This window comes from Myodes glareolus, chromosome 3, assembly GCF_982192425.1.
Source record: "Myodes glareolus chromosome 3, mMyoGla1.1, whole genome shotgun sequence".
Taxonomy (NCBI): domain Eukaryota; kingdom Metazoa; phylum Chordata; class Mammalia; order Rodentia; family Cricetidae; genus Myodes; species Myodes glareolus.
Window position 1 is genome coordinate 47529290 of NC_142028.1, and position 22484 is coordinate 47551773.

The 22484-nt window shown below is 36.6% G+C and overlaps 1 protein-coding gene across 6 annotated transcripts in view; it reads right to left on the minus strand.

The window, feature by feature from the left end:
* Positions 1-525: 525 nt before the first annotated feature.
* Positions 526-22484, minus strand: part of Chl1 (cell adhesion molecule L1 like) — a 207927-nt gene continuing 185968 nt past the window's right edge. For 5 of the 6 annotated variants that reach the window (XM_048438481.3, XM_048438479.3, XM_048438482.3 and 2 more), the window contains 9 exons: positions 20641-20863; positions 17956-18071; positions 17585-17789; positions 17255-17377; positions 15674-15853; positions 12400-12561; positions 11658-11789; positions 8909-8981; positions 526-4406 (listed from right to left, as the gene is read on the minus strand). In XM_048438481.3, the coding sequence (XP_048294438.3) occupies positions 4190-4406; positions 8909-8981; positions 11658-11789; positions 12400-12561; positions 15674-15853; positions 17255-17377; positions 17585-17789; positions 17956-18071; positions 20641-20863 (1431 nt within the window). In that variant the 3' untranslated portion in view covers positions 526-4189. The remainder of the gene's footprint in view (positions 4407-8908; positions 8982-11657; positions 11790-12399; positions 12562-15673; positions 15854-17254; positions 17378-17584; positions 17790-17955; positions 18072-20640; positions 20864-22484) is intronic. The other variant, XM_048438483.3, reaches the window with a different exon arrangement.

Below are 22484 nucleotides of genomic sequence, written 5' to 3' on the forward strand. Positions count from 1 at the left end.
CCTAGGTGTAATTTCTTGGCCTGCATGACTCTGTAATATTAACTGACTTACCAACTTCCTTGTTCTCTGGTGTACAAAGTGAAAGAGGAGATTTTTAGGTAAAATGTGAAAAGTTGTACAAGGTACAGAGCAAAATATTTTAAATTTCAAAATACTCAGCAAATTGGGCATCTCATCTTTAAAAGAATATGTCAATTTTACTTTTATACATTTTGAATATATAGGATATCAAATGTTATTAAAAGAACATATTGCTACATTTTTTCCTGAAAAATAAACCAACTGAAAATATATGTGTTAATTTGCATTCATTATAACTGTGAAGTTGGTTGGTGTATTTTCTAGCTTTTCATGACATCAAGTAGTCTGTCTGTAAACACAGTGATGCAAATAAAATATTTCACTGATTCTTCTTCAAACATAACTAATTTATGCTCCATTTATAGTTTCAGAATTAGTAGGAACCAAGTTTAAGCTTGAAATGTAAATTCTGCCTTTAATTGGATAGAAAGGGACACAGACATCTTTAGAGTACACGAAGTCAAACTTTTATTTGAAAGCTGAATTTCACGTGTAATGAAAATAGTTTTGAACCACACATATCCATAAGCATAGTACAAACACCATCTACAACACAAACACATGTGAATCAAGATCTACTGTGAACATTAATCTATGTAAGAACAGAAAAGCTAACCAGGTGAGCCTGCCCTCTGTACTTTTTGCCTCTTTGACGATGCAGCCAGTTGAAGACAAATCAAAGTAGCTCTGGCTCAGCCCTACTTGTCTCGCTATAGGAACGCTAGGATACATCTACTACCACAGATCACAGACCAGTTCTACTACAACCAATTTAAAGTTGTTACAAGAATTACGCCTTCATGGCATGTAAACATATTTAGGATTTCGATTGGCAAATATGTTTTAAATACTTAGAAAAGCAGCCAACATCTCTCCTTATTGTCCTCTATCTCTTCCATGAGTAGAAAATAGCATTAAGTTCATTGTGCTCTACAGTTTCTATAAACATGGGTACATCTAAAATATCAGATGCCTTTATACCAAGAGAATAAATCTACTGATTTCACATCTTACAAATACGCATGCAGAATGAGTGGAAAACCCTTTTTTGTATAGCAAAGACCCTGCTTAGTTTTCTTCCGATTATTAATTTTCAATGGCATGTGCAAATCGTACTCCACACTTAACAGTAGATTTAGTTTATTTTTTGTAGATCTGTTTTCTATAAAAATATATTTATGTGCTTAGAGGGGGAAAATTGAGTTGGTTGTATGTGGGGGTGAGTTTTTGATACATAATTTGATTACAGGTTGGGTTATGAAGTTAAAAGGCATCTTAGATTTTATCATTCGTAAATTGTCTTAGTACAAAAGAACACCCTGTGACAGCGAACATTAGCACTTTGTAGCACAGTTTGAAGTAAAGCAGTTCAGCAACGTGTTTCTATGTATACATAGTCAGTGCTGGAACCTGGAAGAGAACACGGATTTCCCTGACCCTCAAACAGCTCTCTCTGAACTTATCCCCATTCACAATCCTGGAGGTTATATACAATCACTTACATTAAAATCATACTGTCAGTAGACTACAGAAAGTTACTGCAAAACCAGTTAAGAACAAAGTTGTACATGTCATATTAGCAGCTGCCTTACAACTCGGGGGGGGGGGGAAAGAGCATTTCCCAAATAATTATTGCCCATTGGTAATGAGCATTGCACATCACCGAGTCTGCCACTCATTGTCTAAGAGAGAAAAAGAATTAAATCCACTTTAACCTACTGGATGTGTTTTCATTTGAGCATACTGAATAATCCAATTCTACAATTAAAATCAAAGGACTCCAAGGATCTTGTCTTGCTCTACTGAAGATGTACAACAGAATGAAGCCAAATGGTATTTAGAAGTTCACAGAGGCTAGCAAAAGGGGTTAGAGTACAATTTCATCTTTTTCAACAGTCATTTGGAACAAAAATGTAAGTATTTGCATCAACATTAGACTTCTTAAATTTTTAATGAAACAGTTCTACATTGTTGGATATTATTTTCAACCCATATGACCCTTTCCAAACTACATTTTGACTGATGATAAGGAGGAGGCAGAATAACAGCATAATTAACTGTCGGGCACATTCTTTATTTTCTGTGAAGCTCAGTTCCACAGTCCCTCTGACTAAAAGGACACACAATGGTGTCTCCTCCAGCCATCTGTGTCTTAGCCATCAGATGGGACTGGGGATCAGTTCGCACAATGGATGTGTGGATCCTTACACACTCATGCAGGATAGAGCATAAAGATATCTACCCCCTTTCTTTTGCTATTTCCAGGAGAGTAGCCAAACATTGAGATCCACGATTTGAGAAAACAGGTTTTTCCTGCCTATGCATTCTAGAAGAGACATGAGGTTAAAAAGTATGTTTCATGTACATTACTGCATTGGTCATTTTTCCTATCCATTATTTTAACCCCAAAGCAACATAACGCATCATATCAATTAAACATGAAGACTGAATAGTAAGTATGTGCCAGTAATTACACAAAGTACAGTTAAATCTCTGAACTGGTATCACAACATAGTTAATAATTTCATGGTGAGGTTAAAAGTTTCCATTACACAAGAGTGTTAGCATTCATTTTTTACTTATATGTATGTAGAGTTCTTCAAGGCATTTCTAAAACACTCTAAAACCTCTGTACCATTTTAGATGGACCAGTAGCCCACATGCCAGAAACTAAATTCCCTGACCCTTTGCTAACTTCGACAAAATGAAAACATTAAAAATGATGATACCACCACAGATACATTTACAATATGATATAAACTAACAGGTATATAAGATTTTCTACTGTAAATACTTTTATTTGTAGGAGATTGGGGCAGGAATCCACTCCAAAACTTGTTTTGAAAAATATGAATGCATTTCCCTCCATCGTTATATGTTATTTTATTTTGAGAGCATGTGAAGGAGAGAAACATAAGAAGAGAATCCAATTATTCATGTAAGCTTGAATCTGGAACCCCAGGTTAGCCCCTGAAGGATGAAAACAGCATCCTACTATATACACTTCAGCTGTACAACCATGCCTATTAATGTTCTCTTTCTCACTTCAAAATAAAACATTATGTTTTAAACTGTGTAACTATTAATATAATATGTACAAGACATTCATAAAACATATCCAAGGGAACCAGTCTATAAACATAAAGGCTGAAAGCTGTGAACAGACAAATAAAGATACAAAATACAATCATCAACATCTTCTTTCTCTTTTTAAAATAACCTCTGACATTTTGCAGCTCCAGTTAGTTCAAGTTAAAAAATAAAAAAAGAAAGGAAGGAAGGAAGAAAAGAAGAAAGAAAGAAAGAAAGAGAGATAGAAAGAAAGAAAGAAAGAAAGAAAGAGAGAAAGAGCAAGAGAAAGAAACAAAGATAGATAGATAGATAGATAGATAGATAGATAGATAGATAGATAGATGATAGATAGAAGGATGCAGAGTAACCACAATGACAGAAATTAAAGTCAATCATTCAGAAATTGAAAACATTGTTACTCTGCATAAAACTGCATAAAAATGGTAGCCTCTGGACAAATAGTTAGAAAACCAATAAATACAAGTTGCATGATCATCTAAGATCTTTACTACTAAATTTTAAATAATAACTTCAGACTGTATAGATTCCATGAAGTGTTTAATAAGACATTCATATTCCTTTTTACATTTTAAATAACCAGCTTACTTGCTTACAATCTTTTAACCTGTAGTGAATCAAAGTCACTAAAGCAGTTCTTAAAAACTAAATATAACTGTGCATCCAGAGGAACCCACACAATTAGCAACATTAATGCACACACACTGAACAGGAGAACCAGGCAGACGTGGAATATGTGGAACAGGAACTTTGGATTCAGTCAAAGTGGATCTAAGTACAGGATTTGTTTTGTGTTCTGCATTTTGAGCACCCAAAAATAAAACCAAAAATGAAACACAGGCCTGAAGTGTTTGGCATCCGATTTTTTTTTTTCTTTTTGAAGGCAGTGCTATTTTTCTCAGCAAAATTGCAGAATGTCAGCCTCTGGACACGTGTTTCCACTCCTCTGTAAAAGACTTTGCTCCCCAGAAGAGACTGGGGAGGACTGTGCTAGCCAGCCGTGGTGCATGTGCTGTGCCTATGCCCGGAGTGGGAATGTGGCCGTCGAACTTCCATTGCTTTCAACAGACCCTTTCTCCTTAGCTCCGGTGTAGGCGCCAATAAAAGATCCATCTTCATTGAATATGGAGTGGTCTCCCTCTCCATATTCCACTAAGCTGTCAGCACTCTCTGTGGGCTGCATGTTCCTATTCAAGGACCGAAGGCTTCCTTTGAGAGGCTTTTCATCACTGTCACTAGAAAACAAAACAGAGCCATTCCCTGGAAGCTCAGATTCACAGGCACATACAGCAAGGCTCTTTCACAAGTGCTAACAGGTTCGATAATTTTCAACTTGTTCATATTAACACAAATGACAGGGAAATACAGCTGAAATGACATATCAATAAGTGGGTATTTTAAAAGCCATAACTAATTTTCTTTATTCTGAGTGACTGAGAAACACTTTTCTGCTTTTTTCACACTTCTGCTTTTCTTGTAGTTGAGGAGCTGCGTTGGGACATGCAGATACAACATGCTGACTCATATTGAGGCTATGTGCTCCCTGAACTCACACGCTAAACTGCTTTACCCTAGTATGATGACAACGATGTGTGGGGTCACTGGAGATTAGCAGTCACAGAACAGTCTCCAGGAAAGGGATCTGCCCTAGGGAAAGCGCCTCCAGGAAGCAGCTTTTTGCAGTTTCCAGGACAGAACAAGAGAAACGGGCATCCATAAGTGAGATGGCTAACTCAGCACACACTCATCCTGTCCTGACATGGATCTCACTGTCCAGTCCCAGGACTGTGAGAAACAGTCTGCTGTTTATAAATCACCTCGTTATGCCATTAGCAATTGCTATTCAATGGTCTAAGGCAGAAGACAAATGTTACTTTCCTTGCTTTATGCACTCTTTTTACTCTTGGTCTCATGTTTTCATCTTTTACTTCTTATTTTGGTCATATAAACTCCTGTATTTTTCTCTTGTTTAGTATAACCAACCAAATTTAGTTTCTTATAAAATTTTGGATTAAAATTGTTAAAGTACCCTGATTAAATTGGGTCACAGCCAATTTACCACTTACCAATCTACCACTTACCTACCTAACTACCCACCTATCTGTCTGTCTGTCTGTTTTTCTGTCTATCAATTTAACACAGGGGGAGAGAGAGAGAGTACACAGCAAAGTAGGAGAAGGACTTGTTAGGAAGACTAAGGATTTCAGCTCAAAGGGGAAAAAGGTAAGATAAGATAATGAGTAAGTGTGAACAAAGTACTATATATACAGATGGAATTGTGAAATCATAATTTCTAAAAGAAAATATAAATCATTGTGAATACTATTAATATGCTATCTGATGTGTGTTTCACTCATTACAGGAAGCAAACCTGAAGTCGCAAAACATCTACAAAATTATGCCCTTTCTCTATATATCTGATTCAAAAAGTTTTAAGTATTAGTTCCTAAGTGACTAGATGACAAGAACCTTCTGTGTTTGATACACTATAGGGAAAGGACCTTTTGTGTATCTGTGTTGGACATCAGCATAAATCAAGATATCTCTATGGTATGGTAACAGGCTTCAGAATTAGGGCACTGAGTTTCTAAAAGAAAAATTAAAAGATGTGGAATTGGTTTTCAGGCCAAAAGACATATATCTAAGGGTAAAGCATATAATAAAGTTCCTGAAACATTAAAGATACAAAAATTGCTGATGAATACTAAGTTTTGGAATCAAATGGCAGAAAACATATTGACTGTTTGAAAGACTGTAACTGTAAATGATGTAGGGAAACAAAATGACCAATCCTTTCATAGAAACTGAAGAGTGTAGACAAATGAGCTTATGGACAAGGAATGGATTCAGGGGTTTGTTTTGTTTTGTTTCCCTTCATAATAATGTTTATGAAAGTTGTCCTGAGACCTCAGTGATCCTTATCAAAAGGAATGTAAGCAATTGTGTAAAGTATTCCCTTTAAATGTGTGCTGAATCTACTGGCTCACCCCAGCATATTAAATAGAATATACTAGAGCAGTAAGATATAAGTTCTAAGACTGGAACATCAACATACTATGAATTGCAACTTGGGTACTTGCTCTGGTGTTTCTGCCTTGCCTAAAGCTAGATATCCCTAAGTATCCCGGGGATAAGTCCACATGGCATGGAATTGAGGATGACTCTGGCTTGCCAAAATCTGAAGTTCTTAACCAATAGGTCTAGATGGAACCAAGCTCTGGCAACACACACATAAGGAAGCAGATCTACTGTCAGTTAAAACTTCAGGCGAGTACACAGTTCTTGTCAAAAGCTGGAAGACCATAAGCCGGAAGCCCATGCCTGGCTTCATTTCACATGGGCATTGAGATAATACTCAATTATTATTTTAGGTTTCACATTTCAGACTTAATCAGGAAGAATATTCCAATCAGTACAACAGCACTGACCGTAACTTACAACTCTCCAATCTAACGTTCTTTTTCTTTTTATTCTCCTCTTTCCTTTCCTTTCTTCCCTTCCACTTTCTCTCTTCTTTCTTTCATTTTCTTCCTTACAGCCACCCCCGTCTCTCTCTCCTCTGATCTTCTTGACAAGAAATATAAAAGCTTAAAAATAATGCATCAAATCAACATAAAGAGAAGTGACATGTGTAGAGACCAGCAATGGCATAGTTATGCTCGGTTCTGTATTAGTTACTGCAGGTCAACTACTCAAAGTACCCCGCAACCATGTCCATGCAGACAGATTCCGAGCCGAGCCAATGAGAACCAGCTAGATTTCTTATTTGGTAGAGATTCTTGAATCATATATATTAGCATCAATATAAGTCCAAACCTTATAGTAATTTTCTTCCTGTAATAGGGAGAGTAGAGACAAGTACCCCACATCCCTGGCCATGCAGTCAGATTCAGAGCTGAATCAGTGAGAGCCAGCTAGGTTTCTTATTTGGTAGAGATTCTTGAATCATATATAATAACATCAGTATAAGTCCAAAATTTATAGTAATTTTCTTGCTGCAATAGAGAGAGTAGAGACGATCTGACTAAGGAATGGTGATAATTAAAGAAAGCTAAGAAATATAATGGGCAAGGGTGAGGCAGAGATGTGTAACTGGAGAATTGGGAGTTACAATCCCTCCTCAAGTGTGCCTTTTGTACTTGACTTCTTGCTGTGTTGTCCCTGCCTGATTGAACTCATACACTGAGTAATACTCTTCAAACAGGTATCAGTGACTCTACGCTTTAAGTATTAATTTACCTCTTAGTTCTTTTGACAGCCTTATTGTTAACCTTTTAGTCTTTCATTCTAATTGATGGATAATATTATTTGAATATGGCAAGATTTTTTTTAAGTCTAAGTTTATGTATAGAGTTGGGTTTGGAATGTCGTTATTTTATAAACACACAAAGAAAAGTTGAAATATGTGTCCATGAATGCAAACTTAAGGTAATCATGCCCATAAGGCAATACTCAGAGTGGCTCTAAGATGTTTCAGTTACTTGTTTATGAGAACATTACATGTGACATGTATTGTTCATAGAGCTTCAATCAAGCAATCTTTTTTGTTTTGCTTTGTTTTAAAAAAATCTTTTATTTATTTATTAAAAATGTCCACCTCCTCCCATCCTCCCATTTCCCTCCTACAACCCCCACTCCCCCTTCCTCTCCTTCTCCAGTCCTAAGAAAAGTCAGGGTGTCCTGCCCTGTGAAAAGTTCAAGGCCCTCCCCCCTCCATTCATCCAGCGACGGATGGAGATAGACACAAAGTCCCTCATCAGAGTAACAAATTGAACTCCCAAAGTCCAGTTGAAGAGCAGAAGGAGGGAGAAGATCAGAAAGGAAGTCTGGACCATGAGGGGTTGGTTCACCCACTGAAACAGTGCGCCTGTTCTAATGGGAGCTTCCCAAATTCAGCTGGACCGGGACTGAATGAGCATGCGTCCAAACTGGACTCTCTGAATGTGGCTGAAACGGGGGCTGATTGAGAAGCCATTGATAAAGAACCTTTATCTGGAGATGGACGGAGATAGAGATAGAGATCCACATGGGAGCACTGAACTGAGCTCCCAAGGCCCAGATGAAGAACAGAAGGAGGGAGAACATGAGCAAGAAAGTCAGGACCGCAAGGGGTGCATCCACCCATGGACACGGTGGGATTGATCTAATGGGAGCTCACCAAGGCCAGCTGGAATGCGACTGAATGAGCATGTGATCAAATCAGACTCTCCAAAGGTGGCTGACAATGAGGGCGGACTGAGAATCCAATGATAATGACACCGGATTTGGATTCTACTGCATATACTGGCTTTTTGGGGGCCTAATCTGTTTGGATGCACACCTTCCAATCAAGCAATCTTGATCCTTGTTGTTATCCAGACTGTGGTCCTTAACACACCTCCACCCCTGCACATAATAATTCAGTTCTCACAAAAGTATATACGAGTAGATAAAAAGGAAAAAAAGAAAGAAGAAAGATAAAGAAAGGAAGAGGAAAGAAAGAAGGAAGGAAGAAAGGAAGGACAGAAAGAAGGAAGGAAGGAAAGAAGGAAGGAAGGAAGGAAGGAAGGAAGGAAGGAAGGAAGGAAGGAAGGAAGAAGTGGGGACAGAGGTGGAGTAAGGAACCTTTGGTAAAATTCCTGTTATTAAGTCAGTGTGATATAGTTCCATTACTTGAGTTAAAATCAAAGAACTTTCTCCACTTGACAAACTTGATGAAAGTGTTTCAGCTGATCATCAAATACAAAGTTACATTTACCTGTATTCACCAAAAGTCTCATCTTTTGCTGACTGAACTTCTGGATCTGGGTGTAAATCTTCCTTCTCTTTTACTGAAACAGAAAATTGAAAGTAGTTTAATATCAAATCTATTGTAAAGATCTGTCAGCTTGGCTGTTGAAAGGCGGGTTATAAAAACACATTGCCCAAATTTTCTATGCCTGTGTTACTAGATTTCTAAGCAACAGGTATAACGTATCAGTTACTTTTTATTTAATCCAAAAACAGAAAGGATTTCCTGGGTTCTATTTTTCTGCTATTCAGCACCTGGCAGACTTTCATGTCATTCCCCCATATCAAATGGGAACTTTTCCTATGGAGAGAATCAAGCTTAGATCATTGTGTCCATGAACATAAAATTCATTTTTTTTCTCCAAACTATTAGAAGATGTAACAGGCTCTTAATGACCTATGTCATGAAACCAGTTTAATGCCCCCTGAAAAAATTCAATCATTAGGGTGTTCTGCATCAATATTTTAATCAAAACTACCTTAATAACAAAAATAAGCAGGGCTACCAAAGCATTCTAAATATATATTTATATGAGAGACTGTAGGGATGATTTAGATTATATAATGTGTCTGTCAAACAGGTTTGAAGACCTGTTTTATTCAAGTACCCACATAAAAAAAACAGACTTGATGGCAACCATCTTTAGTTGCATCTATGGGGAGGTGGGTATAGGAAGATTTCTGAGGCTTGCTGACTAAATCAGTCTAGCTAAATTTGTAAGTTTCAATTTAGTGAGAAATCCTGTCTTAAAAAAATAAGGTAGAGATGATTGAATAAGATAATGGATGTCAACCTCTGGATTCCACGTGTATAACCACACTGGAAAATGTGCACATTCCTCCATACCAAATGTTAGTTTCATTTGAAACACTGAGACATGAGATCGGTTCTTGATTCTCTTACCTTTAAAACTCAAACAAGTTTCCTTTAAGATGCTATTCACCCCTGTATACCCTTAGCTGTCCTCCAATACGAAAGGTTGTTGCTATTGTTTCCAAAGGGCCTGAATTGAGGGAGGGCTTCAGAACACATATAGGTTCATATTTCATAAGCATTACTTTCAAAAAGATAATTAAAAAGCTGTCTCTCTTCAAAATGTCTAATGAATTACCAGGAATAGCCATTAGTTATTGTGAACATAATTGATACAAGCTAGATTTCTGAGAAAAATTGAAATAGACAGCTGTGCCAATTACACATGTTATTTTAGGAAAATGTATGTCATGTTCTTCACGGTTTTATGTATATGACAGATTCTCAGTAAACATTTGCCTGATGAACCAGGAGTCAATAAAGAACAGTTTATAGATCTGAATACCGTAAGCCAAGAAATGCAGGAGTTTAATCTTTCTCCCTTTGTAAAAGCACAATGAACAGAAAACAAACATAGCAAAATGTATACTTATAAAAGCAAGTTGAATGTAATTTATATAAAAAATAAACAAGTTCACAACTAGAATGATTTTACTTTTATCCAATATATCATTAATATTTCAAGAAGTAGTGAACTCAATAAAAGTGATCCAATACAGTAAGAGGAAATGCACCCTCTGCAAAGCAATGGTGATCTCGAACAAAGCTGGGTAGTGGAGCCAGTTCTACCAGAATCACACAGAACACCAGACCGGGTGTAGAGAAAGAAATAGAGGCATGCCATAAACAAATGAGCTCCGTTTTAGGGTATTAAAACATATGTGTGACATAATAATACACCTTTTCAGTGTCTGATATATCTGTGAACAGAGAACATAAGTTTATAAGAATTATAATCCTGAAGAACCTAATTTAATGTTTTTATTTTTAAGTTTCATTTCATCTTGGGAGCTGGGGTGTGGAAAGGGGTTGTCACAGAAGCTTTCTATGTCCCTCTTCCACAACCGTGAGCATGAAGCCATTGATATCACCGCAAAAAAAAAATAGTGATAAGGATCCTGAGGTGTAGCTCTCCACAGCTGATGGCTTCTGGCAGGGGTGTGGATGGGGAAGGTCCCCCTGGGCGTTCAACCATGCTTCAGTGAGTACATGGGCAACAAAAACTGAACTTCTTTTTTTTTGTTGAGGGGAAGCCTAAGGGTCGGGGAGCAGTCATGGGAGGACTAGGAAGTGACTGGGCTCTAAGAGTACATGAGGTGAAATTCCCAAATAACCAATAAAAATATTATGTTAGAAAAGATTAATTTAATTTGATTTATGTGTATGTGTGTGTTTGTGTGAGTGCAGGTGCTTGAAGAGACCAGAGGTATCATACTCCCTGAAGCTGGAATTACAGGCTACTATGAACTGCTCAATATGGTTGCTGGGAACCAAACTCAAAACTTCAAGTAAGTACTTTAAACCACTGAACTCTCACCCTAGCCCATACAGTCTCTATTAAATACTAAAGCAGCCAGGCATAGTGGCACAGACCTTTATCTTAGCAGTTAGAAGGCAGAGGCACACATGGATCTCTATGATTTCAAAGCCACCCTAGTCTACCTAGTGAATTCCAGGCCAGTCAACCTTAAGAAAAGTGAAACATTCTCTCAACTACTAAAAAATAGAATTATAGACTTTACATATTTCCTTTGGTTGTTTAATCAAAATATTTCCCTTTAGTATATTTCAAAGCTAATACACTATAAACTTTATCTACATAATTTTTATAAAATAGTTCCCATTGACTGATTCCCAGTATAAGCTTTTCAAAGTTGAAAATCATGTTAAGCCATAGTTTTACCTGAGTACTTTCCACCTTTGTTCCTCTTCACAAAGCAAATGGTTAATAGTATCAATGTGAGAAGAGCAATTGCACACATCAGTCCAATAAACCAGCCTTGAGTGGAGATGTCATCATATAAGCCAGCATATTCTGTTTTATAGAGAGAAGGTACAATGTTGACGTACCTCTAGAATCAGTTCTTGATATTATGTAACATTGGGGCACAATCAGATATCATTTTAAAATAATACATAATCTTTCCTTTGATCCCAAAGGAAATAAAGTAATCTGAAGATATTTTGTTGGGAGACACTAGGAAATCATTCCTTCCTTCTTAGGGAAGAGGCTCTGCCAGGTTGCATTTAGCTCTGAAGATGAGAATCAGAAAGGATAGTGAAGTTAAATGCAGAAGCAGTAGCGAGCAAGCCATAGCACAAGCTGCCTGGGTTACAAGCAGATTACCATGGCACCTGAGCTATGGTTTGTTTGTGATTTTCTTTAGTTTCTGTTATTGACAGATGTTAAATAGCATCATACACATTCAGGGGACTACTTTGGCAAACCCAGTAAGGAAAACATGGGATCATTGTGATGTAATTTCTTTGGGTAATTTTGAAATACTCTGTATGCCAATACAAACTGAAATTATGATCTTTGTATCTAGTGCACTCTATACTTTCTAATATAATATACATGTAAATTAATCCACAGGACATAGTGAACTGTCTAAGACTATAGCCCACACAGTCTCATTTCTCACCTCTCCCTCTTGTCTCAATTACATCTTGAAAAATGCTATCGTTATCACCCCAGTTCTTAGTCATGAGGTGAACAATATGTTCCGCTCCCGGCACAAGTACCTCTACAGGGTGACTCTTTTGGGTAAGATTTACTCCTTCTGTTATCTTCCTGATACCTTTACCTAAGAAAGGTACACAGTTAAATCATATGATTTCAATCACTGGAAAGCAGGAGAGAAATGTAAAAAAATATATATCATTTTTCGAGATGAAAAAAATCATTTTGGTGTTTTTATCCTTAATGGTTCTTGAATCATCAGTGGACTCAGAAACTAACATTTAAAGAATTTTCTCCTAAAATGTTAAAAATGAATGAATGCAATGAAGTCAGTTCATGGCCATTTGCTGATGAAATGGTACTATAAATCTGCCTTCATGGGAATGGCTCAAAACCAAACACAGACTCAAAAAAAAAAAATCCTTCAAATTTTATGGTATTTTCGTATTACTTGAATTTTCACAGCCAGTGAAAAGATGGATATATAGTATTTTCATATGATTACAAATAGAATTAAGATTTTAACTGTGTTTTTATTAAATGCATAAACACAGTGTTGCCATGATCTCAAAATTTTCTGGTAAGATGGCTTCACAACACATTCACAGAGAAAGTATTTTTTAAATTAGAGTCTTAAGCTAGATTAAGTGCAGGTTTATAGGTACATTTAAATGAAATGGTTTCAGTGAGATTTAGTACATGTATGAAAAAAATGAATAATTTTCCAAGAGAAATTTTCAATAACATGTCAATAAGTTAATCATTGAACCTCAGAGAAACAGATGAAAATGAGTCCAGTTTAATTAATATGCATGAATTTCTGATCTTGCAATTAAACATATAAATACTTTTGCCATTAAATTCATATTTTTCTAGGAATCAGCTCAACATAGAAAATGTCAATTGGCAAATGCCAACAGTTTACACATGAGATGAAATAAGATCCCTGGTGAGAATATAATGGAGGAAGGAGGACGAGACTATGTTAAGTTGTTAAGTGGGCATAGGACACAAAAGCACTTGGTTGTAACTTTTCATTACAGACTAAACTTGATTATATGACTACTGAATAAAGAATATAGGAGTTCATTGAAAATGGTGCCATGACAGAAATAAAGCCAGTTATACAGAGGAGCAGAGCTGTTAGAATGGATTACTGTAATAGAATCGAATGAATTCTTACTTTAGAAATCAGAGATATTAGTATATCATTTAGTGTAAGCTTTTGGAAAACAGAAATGCAAAATGATTTACTCAAACCTATAATGACACAAAAGCATATTCTAAGTTCATACTTTTTCCCTCTTTCATTAGAGAGCCACCCTCAAACTGGAGAGAGAGCAAGAAAACAGCTTGCTTTCAATACCAGAATCTTAACTTGTGTTCCCTCGTTGGATGGAGAAGAAATATCTGCAGTAATAGATTCTAATTTTAAGTGTTATCAGTTTAAGTGTTCTTGGGGAAGCTGAGATATATCTCCTCTGTAGAACTGTACAATGTTCAATGAAGTTCAGTGGAAACGCTACTATAATTTACTACATGGCAATATATGACTACAGAAGAGAAAGCAGTGTCAACAGGGGAAAGGGCAGTAGCTGGAATACTGAAAATGCAGGTTCCTGGAAAAGAACACAAACACCTTAGTATCGCACAGTTTTTAATAACCAATGCGGGATAAGGAAGCAATCTTCCTTTACACACTGAAACACATTAGTAAAGAAGGGACATCAGTTATGAAATCACCCAGCAACAATTCCATTCTTCAAGAAAGTTTGTTAAGCATGAATGCCAAAAAGCCCAGCTTCCCAATATATGCAGAAGAATGTGGAGCATGACTAAGACAATCCTTTGGATTTTTTCATGCTCTGTATTGTCAAGAATGGGACTAATAATTCTCCTGATTTTTAAGTTGTTACTTCTATCAATACAGCAACTATCTCTGTGGTTTGATATCTTGTATGAAGAATATGGAAACTGAGTACTTAGATCACTAACTATTCTTTGGACTGCTGTGAATTAAACATTTGATGTCAGTTTGTAACCCTGAGATATAATCTTCTTTAGTGACTAGAGCGATTGTCATTATCTCGAAGTCTAGCATTTTTCTGAGATTAATGAGTTTGTCATTTCACCCAGAGTTTGATTTGTCCTGAACTCATGGGTTAGGCAGAGATGCTAATTGAAAACACTCTTTCCATAAAAGCAACTGAAGTGTAGAGAAGAAAACACAGACCCAAAGATGGAAACAGTTACAGGAAGACCCCTGTAGTAAAGTTCAGAGTGCAACAATGCTTAGCAGGAATACAATGAATGGTTGTGATACACACGCTTAAGTGAATCACAATTGTGTCATAGTGAATGTTGCGCGATTTTGTTTTCTACCTCGCTGCTCTCCTATTCCCTGTATTTCTCCCATTGAGTGCATAGTGTTCCTAATCTACAGTCCAGAAAACCACTCAGAATTGTGAATAAATGATTTTGTTTCCCTTATTGTTTGCTTTCATCAGCTCCTTTCTCTCCCCTTGAGCCCTCCTATGCCTGACCATTCTGAACCCCATATGAGTCCGCCTTTCTGAACTTGCTGATATGAACATCAGTTCCTGAATACATTTTACTTTACTACGTAATCTTTTTCAATCTTGATGCACTAAAGATATTATATATAAATGGGCAAGAAAAATCCTAAAATCATCTTAGAGAAAAAAATTTAAGGGATACTGTTATAATTTAAGCGAGAGATAGAAATGTAATTTAACTATAACTGTGCTACATGTAAGATCAAAGACTGATAAGTCATTTGTAATTGTTACTTAGCTTGAACTACCAGACAGTAAAATCAAACTTGACATATGAATTAATATACTGAGTCAAGTGATAAAAGTGGTATATATTAGATTCTTTTCTATAAAATATCTACCAAAGTAAAAGACTTTATTTAGAAAGAAATAATCTCCAGAGAAGAATATCCTTTTCCTAACCTTGTGAGAATTTTTATGAGCCTATGTTCACTTATTTTACTTAGAAGTATGTTCCTGACCTTGTACACATTAATTCATATTTAGTTGTTGTTCAGAAAACCATAAATTGAACACATATGAACCTTATCAACAGGATCAGTAAATTCTGTATCTTTATTGGTGCATAGAGGGTCAGCTAAATTTGGGTACAGAGACTGGGTGCTTGCAATTTAGTGCAGTTGCATGAAAACACAGCATGCAAAAGCGTCATGTACTTACTCCCTTCTCCCAGAGTGGCACTTTCCTCACTTATTGGCTTCCCACAGCCTTTTGAGGTGCATGCCTTCAAGTAGAACTTGTATTTGGTTGTTGCATTGAGGTTTGAGAGACGCCAGCTAGATTTAGATGGAGTAGTAACATTGATTTCATTTAATTCTCCAATTTCGTAGGTATCATTTACTGAAGAATAAACATAAAAATTAGTGTTTCTAAGTTCTTCACAATTGAAGTTACAATGAATTTTCCTTTTGTTCCTATTTATTGAAAAAGATTCCATCATTATCCATTACTATCAACTCTTTCCAGGTACAGAGAATTATTATTATTACAGCAACTAATAGAAGACTACACTAGATGCTTGCAGAAAAAATTCATCAGCATTTTTACCGAGTTGTGAACCCTGCAAACTATAGTTCTGATCTATCAGGTGAGACTTACCCATTGGTGCAATAATGGTTATATAATGGGGTAATCAACTTTTTTCTTAGGTACCCTTCACAGACTACTCTGAAATAGTATCTTTTGAAAAGATGAACTCACTGGAACTACCAGCTCAAAGGCGTTCCCCTCAATATCTCAGCAGGCAACAGGGTCCCACTTTACCCTGAGGGGATATTGACAATCAGTGGTGACTGGGAGAAGGGGTGCCACTTAATTCAATGGAAAAATTACAGGTACACTTCCCTTTCTCCATAAATAACCTCCTGTTAATGCTCATGCAAGCAACTCTAATTAAATACAGTGAATCATACATGTAAAAGGACATGGGAGCAAGAAGGGAACATTTTGGGAAGTAGGAATTGAGTGGGAGAGGGAAGGGTATAAAAGGATAATAAGGAATGAGAGGGATTAAATTTCTTTATAAACATGTCTGAACTGGCAAGAGAATAAAAGCAAATTTAAAAAAAATAAAGTGTGCGGCTTGCTGAATGTGTATCATACTTGTGCCCTCACAAATCCAAACCTTGCAGTTAACTTATTGGAAGTGGAGAGCCCTCTCAGCTCATCATAGAAAGAATCAATGATCCACTGAACTGCCTGACTAGCAATCTATCAATAGGGAGTTCTACCCAGACAAATATATTCAGGCTTTAAAATGAAATCATTCAACTTTCTTGGAAGAGTCAGTCTTATTATGGTGCTATGAATGTACTTTGAATCTCCATTACATTATTTACTAAGTCTGTCCCCTGGCATGTTTCATCATTCTGAAAGCTACTCACAAATAGGTGGTAAATACACTTTCCATAGTAACCACTGTTTTAGTTACAAAATAGAAGTCCGCAGACCTTTTGTAAATATAAAATATTAACACTACGAGAAAATGCAATCTCTGTTGCCCTAACTCACATTTGCCATTCTTGAGAGAAAACAGCTATAGGTAATATGTAAATTGGTGAACATAGCCATGTTCCAATAAAACAAAGTTTTCTTATTGAAACACACAGAGTTGGCAGCTTACTTTTATTTTATGGTTCCTTGCACTATAGGGAATACGGCTCACTGTGTAGCAACCCGATTCCTTAAACAAAAATTGTATCATCGGTAGATTAAATCTAATTTAATTCTTTCTGTACTTACTTATCTGGTATTGTAAAAGGTAACCAGTTAAATTTCCATTTAGTTTCTTAGGAAGTCCCCAGGATAAAGTGGCAGTGTCTCTGTCAACTTGGATGACTTTGAGAAAACTTGGCTGTTCAGGTACTAGAAAACACAAGATCATAAATGGGAGTTCATAAACTAATGAATTTCTACCAAAACTAACAACCCCCCCCCCTTGAGATAACACATTTATAGAAGTCAAGGTATTCACTCCTCTGAGCTGCACGTTAGCTATCAATAATGAAGCTAATGTTTAACAGAGGACTGGCTAACTTGCATAGGTGGCTCCTTTCATATTTATTCTCTTACCTCCTTCTGGGGTCTGAAATATATAGGGCTCGCTCTCTGGACCGACTCCTTTGGAATTGTAAGCTAAGACTGTTAAGTGATATTCACTAAAGGCATCTAGGGAAGGAACCATTCCAGAGTTTCGCTGTCCTGAGAATCTTAGGATGTTCACGTCTTTGGGATGTGTCCTTCCGTCCAACAGACTCTTGGTTTTCCACCAATTTATCTGCAAAGAAAGTGCAAACCCTTTGACATAGCAGCCATAGGAAAAGACACTCAGTTGTCCTCTTCAAATCAGCTTAAAATCTCAGGAAAGAAACAAATTCAACAGTATCAATTAGGAAGTAAAAATGAACCGGAAAATTACTTAAAAATATCAACCTGACACCAACCTGGTATCCTCTCAGAAGCCCATGTACTGTTTCCTTTGGAATTGATGACCAGGTCACTTTAACCAATGTGCTATTCATAACATCAACACCATGGATCACAGGAGCTGTACTGGGGTCTGTAAACATCAAAACCAATTAGCATCCAAGAACTCACACACAATTTATAAAATCTACTTCCCAAAGTGATCTTTATAAAATTTAGCCCGGGAAATGCACTGATGTGCTATTGGTTTCAAACAGTACCAGCAGTTTCTTGGTACAGAGGACTTCCTGAGCCCACAGGAGTTACTTTATCCTATTGAGAAATGATGGCAGTAATGAGAGAAAATGCAAATGAAAATTTAAAGCTATGGCCATTGTCATGTTCTCTGGATAAGAAGAAAAATCAGCCCCAGTAACATGATGAAATTATTTAAGAATGAGTTTGACATTAAAAAAGCAGTTGTCTTGCTCAGATTCTGGGCTGTTCATTTTGTTAACTCAACACAGGCCAGGGTCATCAGTGAACAAGCAGCTTCAAACTGAGAAAATTTCTCCATTATATTGCCTTTAAGCAAGGCTGTGGGGCAATGTATCGATTCATTGGCTGATCTGAGAAGGCCTGGCAGGCTGTGGGTGCTATCTCCCCCATGCTTGTGGTCCTGAGTTACATAATTATTCAGACTGAGGAAATCAGACAGCATTCCTCCATGGCCTCTTCTATATTTCTTCCTGCCTCCAGGCTCTTGTCTTGAATTCTTTGACTTCCTTCAGTGATGGAGCATTGGCCTAAGAGTTAGAAGCCTAAATAAATCCTTTTCTACTCACGTTGATTTTGTACACGGTGTTTATCTCAGCAAAATAAAGATAACAATCAACATGAAATGAGTATGTACTATGCTTCAGATATTAGAAGCTCTACCTGGATCACCTCATATGCACTGTAGTATATTGTCATGAGACCAGCACTGTCATTCTGTTCTTGTGATCAACCTGGACTCTCTGATTGTGGCTGACAATGAGGGCTGACTGAGAAGCCATTGATAAAGGCACTGGGACTTGTTTTTATGGCATGTCCTGGCTTTTTGGGACCCTAGTCTATATGGATGCACAGCTCCCTAGACCTGGATGTGTGTGTGTGGGGGGGGTGGCTTGGACGTCTCACAGGTCAGGGTTCCCTGCCCTCTCTCAAGCAGGGTGGGAGAGGGAGGAGAGGGTATGGGGGAGTAGGAGGGGATCGGGAGGAGGGAAGAAAGTGTAAATAATTGAATGGAAAGATAAAAACATTTAAAAAAGAAAAAGAAAGAAAGAACCGAGATTACTACAAAGGAGTCAGTAAGACAAATTGTTCATTAATGGTGTTCTTTGTGTCTTTTATTTGAGTCCAATAATCTGAAGACTGGTAGGATAAGAGATTATTTGTCATTTTTGACCTTTCCTTCTTGATTCAAAACATGATTCCAGATACGAAAAAAAAAAAAAGAGAATATTTTCTAGTGTGAAAAGTTGCCCAGTGCAGTCTTTTCTTTTCCCGGAAGTATAATTGTATATACGGCTATTATGCTATTAGTATTTAATAATTTAATTTTATGAAGGCTACTTTAGAATTATTCATATGGTTAAAATTTCATATTCACATCTGGGTGTGAATCTCAATGTGTTTGCCAGACTCTAGGCACGTAAAGGAGGCCCAGAGATTTGTAGCAAGCTGTTATGAAGAAGTCTTTGACAAGAAAGGGTTAATCTAAGGAAACTTTGGGAACCTCATGATCATTATGTTTCTTCACAGAGGCTTGTGATGGTTTCAGGTCTTTGATTTTCAAAATATAAAGAACTTTAACAGGTTCTTGAATAAAGCTGAAACTTTCAAAAAATTTTTTTGTTGTTATGGTTTGGTTTTTGTCTTTGTTTTCAAAATTTTATTATTCTTTTGATACTGTGTATCATATTGCTTAGACTGGCTTCCAGTGTGTCATGTAGCCAAGGATGACCTTGAACATGTGATCCTTCAGTCCTTACCTTCTAAGTCCTGGAATTAAAGGCATTTACCATCACATCTGAGTTTCATCATATCAGGGCTTCAAACTCAGAGCTTTGTGCATGCTGGGCCAGAACTCTAACTACAAGCTACATAGCTACATATTCCCAGACAAAGTTCTTCTTTAACACTACCTTGATCAACTAACTCTCCTCAAGATCAACCCTAACTTTGAGGCATCAGGTATTTATTTTTCTGTTTCACTGGCAGTATGCTGTAAAGATATATATTACATACATATATAAATATAGATGTAGATATAGATAGATAGATGATAGATAGATAGATAGATAGATAGATAGATAGATAGATAGATAGATAGAGTAGGTAGAATCAGGAAGCAGCCATGTAGCCCCACCAGAGACAGATGCCAGACAGAACTTTGCCCAGTAAGTCACAGCCACGTGGCGATATACAGATTATTGGAGATGAGTTAGTTTAGGATATAAGAGCAAGTTACAAATATTCTTAAGGTATTGGCCAAAGAGTTTGCAAATAAAATAGTTTCTGTGTGTTTACTTCAAGTCTGGGCAGCTTTGAATGAACAAGCGGCCATCCCACTATGGTACATTGTCTTTGCAAGCAATAGGTACTTGAAAATGCTGACACAAATGTGGTAACTTGAAAATTTTGTTGACGTGTTTAAGATTTAAGGATGAACCACTTACAGTCTTCCCCTGAATAGAGTGTCACTGGCTGAGGCTCAGGTCCAGAGCCGAGTTGATTGATGGCTTGAACTTGGACATCATAAGGAGCATAGACAGTAGGTGTCATCACACGGAGTGTGTGATTTGTAACTGTTTCTTCTTCCCATTCCTCTGGTGCTCCCTGGGGCTTCCAGCTTACTCTATACTCTAGTCCTGGCCCATTCTGCTCCATGGATTTCAAAGGCTAAAACAGAAAAACACACTCGATGGACTTGTAGATATGTTGACCGAAAGGTGGCAGTGACTCATTTTAAAGAATGTATGACTAACTGAAAAACAAATTAGAGATCTTAACTGTGTTCCTTGGAGTTAGAAGTATTTTCGTCACTTTATTCATTTAATCTTACACATAAATCTTCTACCATTCAAAATATGGGATACTTTAGGAGCCCGAGTTACACACATATGGTGAAACTTGAATGATCATATATAAAATAAATTGAAAATAGTGTTTTAGTTTTTCTCGAGCTTCTGCTATATTCTACATTTTTTTTCTACCAAAGAAACAGAAACTATGTGGTCATGAACTCTTGGGCCATGGTTCCTTAGGCAGAATACTTTCCTCCACACGATTCTGTTCTAGCTTCCATTAAAAGAGGGAGATGGAACTATCTTTCATTTTGGAAAATGGACATGTTTATAGAGAGGACTAAGAAGCAGTACTTCCTCTTTTTACTGAATACTTTCTCAGTTCCTTGACCCAAAATGGCTATTTCACTCACTTTATTTTGCCATATAGAAAGGTTTTGTGGAAGAGTTTCTGGTTTTTTCAAATTAGAAATTGATTATTTCTACTTTAGTTTTTAATTAAAGAAAACTTTAAAGAAAAATAATGTGGTTTAAATCACCAATTTAACTTTACAAATGGGTACTTTATTTAAATGATTCAGTAATTTATATAAAAAATTTGCTTAAATGCATTTTCATCCTAGATTAGAAGTTAATTTATAAAAGAGTAATTTTGTGTATGTAGGTGATTAAATGTCATATAAAATGTTCTTGTACCATTTATTCTTCTTCTTCATTCAACACAACTGGCTAAAGTACTTATTAGAAGCATCGGTTGGAATCATATTGAAAGCAGAGTGCTCTATCAATAAACCATTTTAATTTTATAATTATTTCAAAGTAATTATTTAAACTAACTAGGAGAAAAAACAGAGATGGACAGACAGATACACACACACATGTACACACACACACACACACACACGCACGCACATGCACACACACAAAAATGACTCTAAGCTGGTAGCAAATGCCTTTAATCTCAGCACTGACCTCAAACTCACAGAGATCTGCCTGCCTCTGCCTCCTGAGTGCTGTGTGAGAATTTTTGAGGATTTATTTTTATTTTTAATTACCTATATGCAGTATATCTCTGTGTGTAAGTGAGTGTGGGTGCCCATGAAATCCAATCTAGGCGTTGGAACACCTGTAGTTGATGTTACAGGAGATTATGGGGCATCTATCATGGGTACTCAGAAAAAAACTTCAGTCTTCTATAAGACAGTATGTGTTATTAACCACCAAGCCAACTCTTTAGTCTCTGATACAAACTTTGAGGTCCAGACTACAATCAAGAATTATATTTTTCCAATCTTTATTGATAATGAATATGTAAGATTAACATTATTCAATTTGTTGATATTTTGCTCCAAGGAAAAACATAAATTTAATAATGTGCTCTGACAAATTATAAAATAAACTGTTCCAATGTTAAGAATATTTGCTTATTTTGCCAACTCTTTGGTCCCTGAGCTCCTGAAGGACTTTTGTATTTTGCTTTGAGGCAATAGTCAACA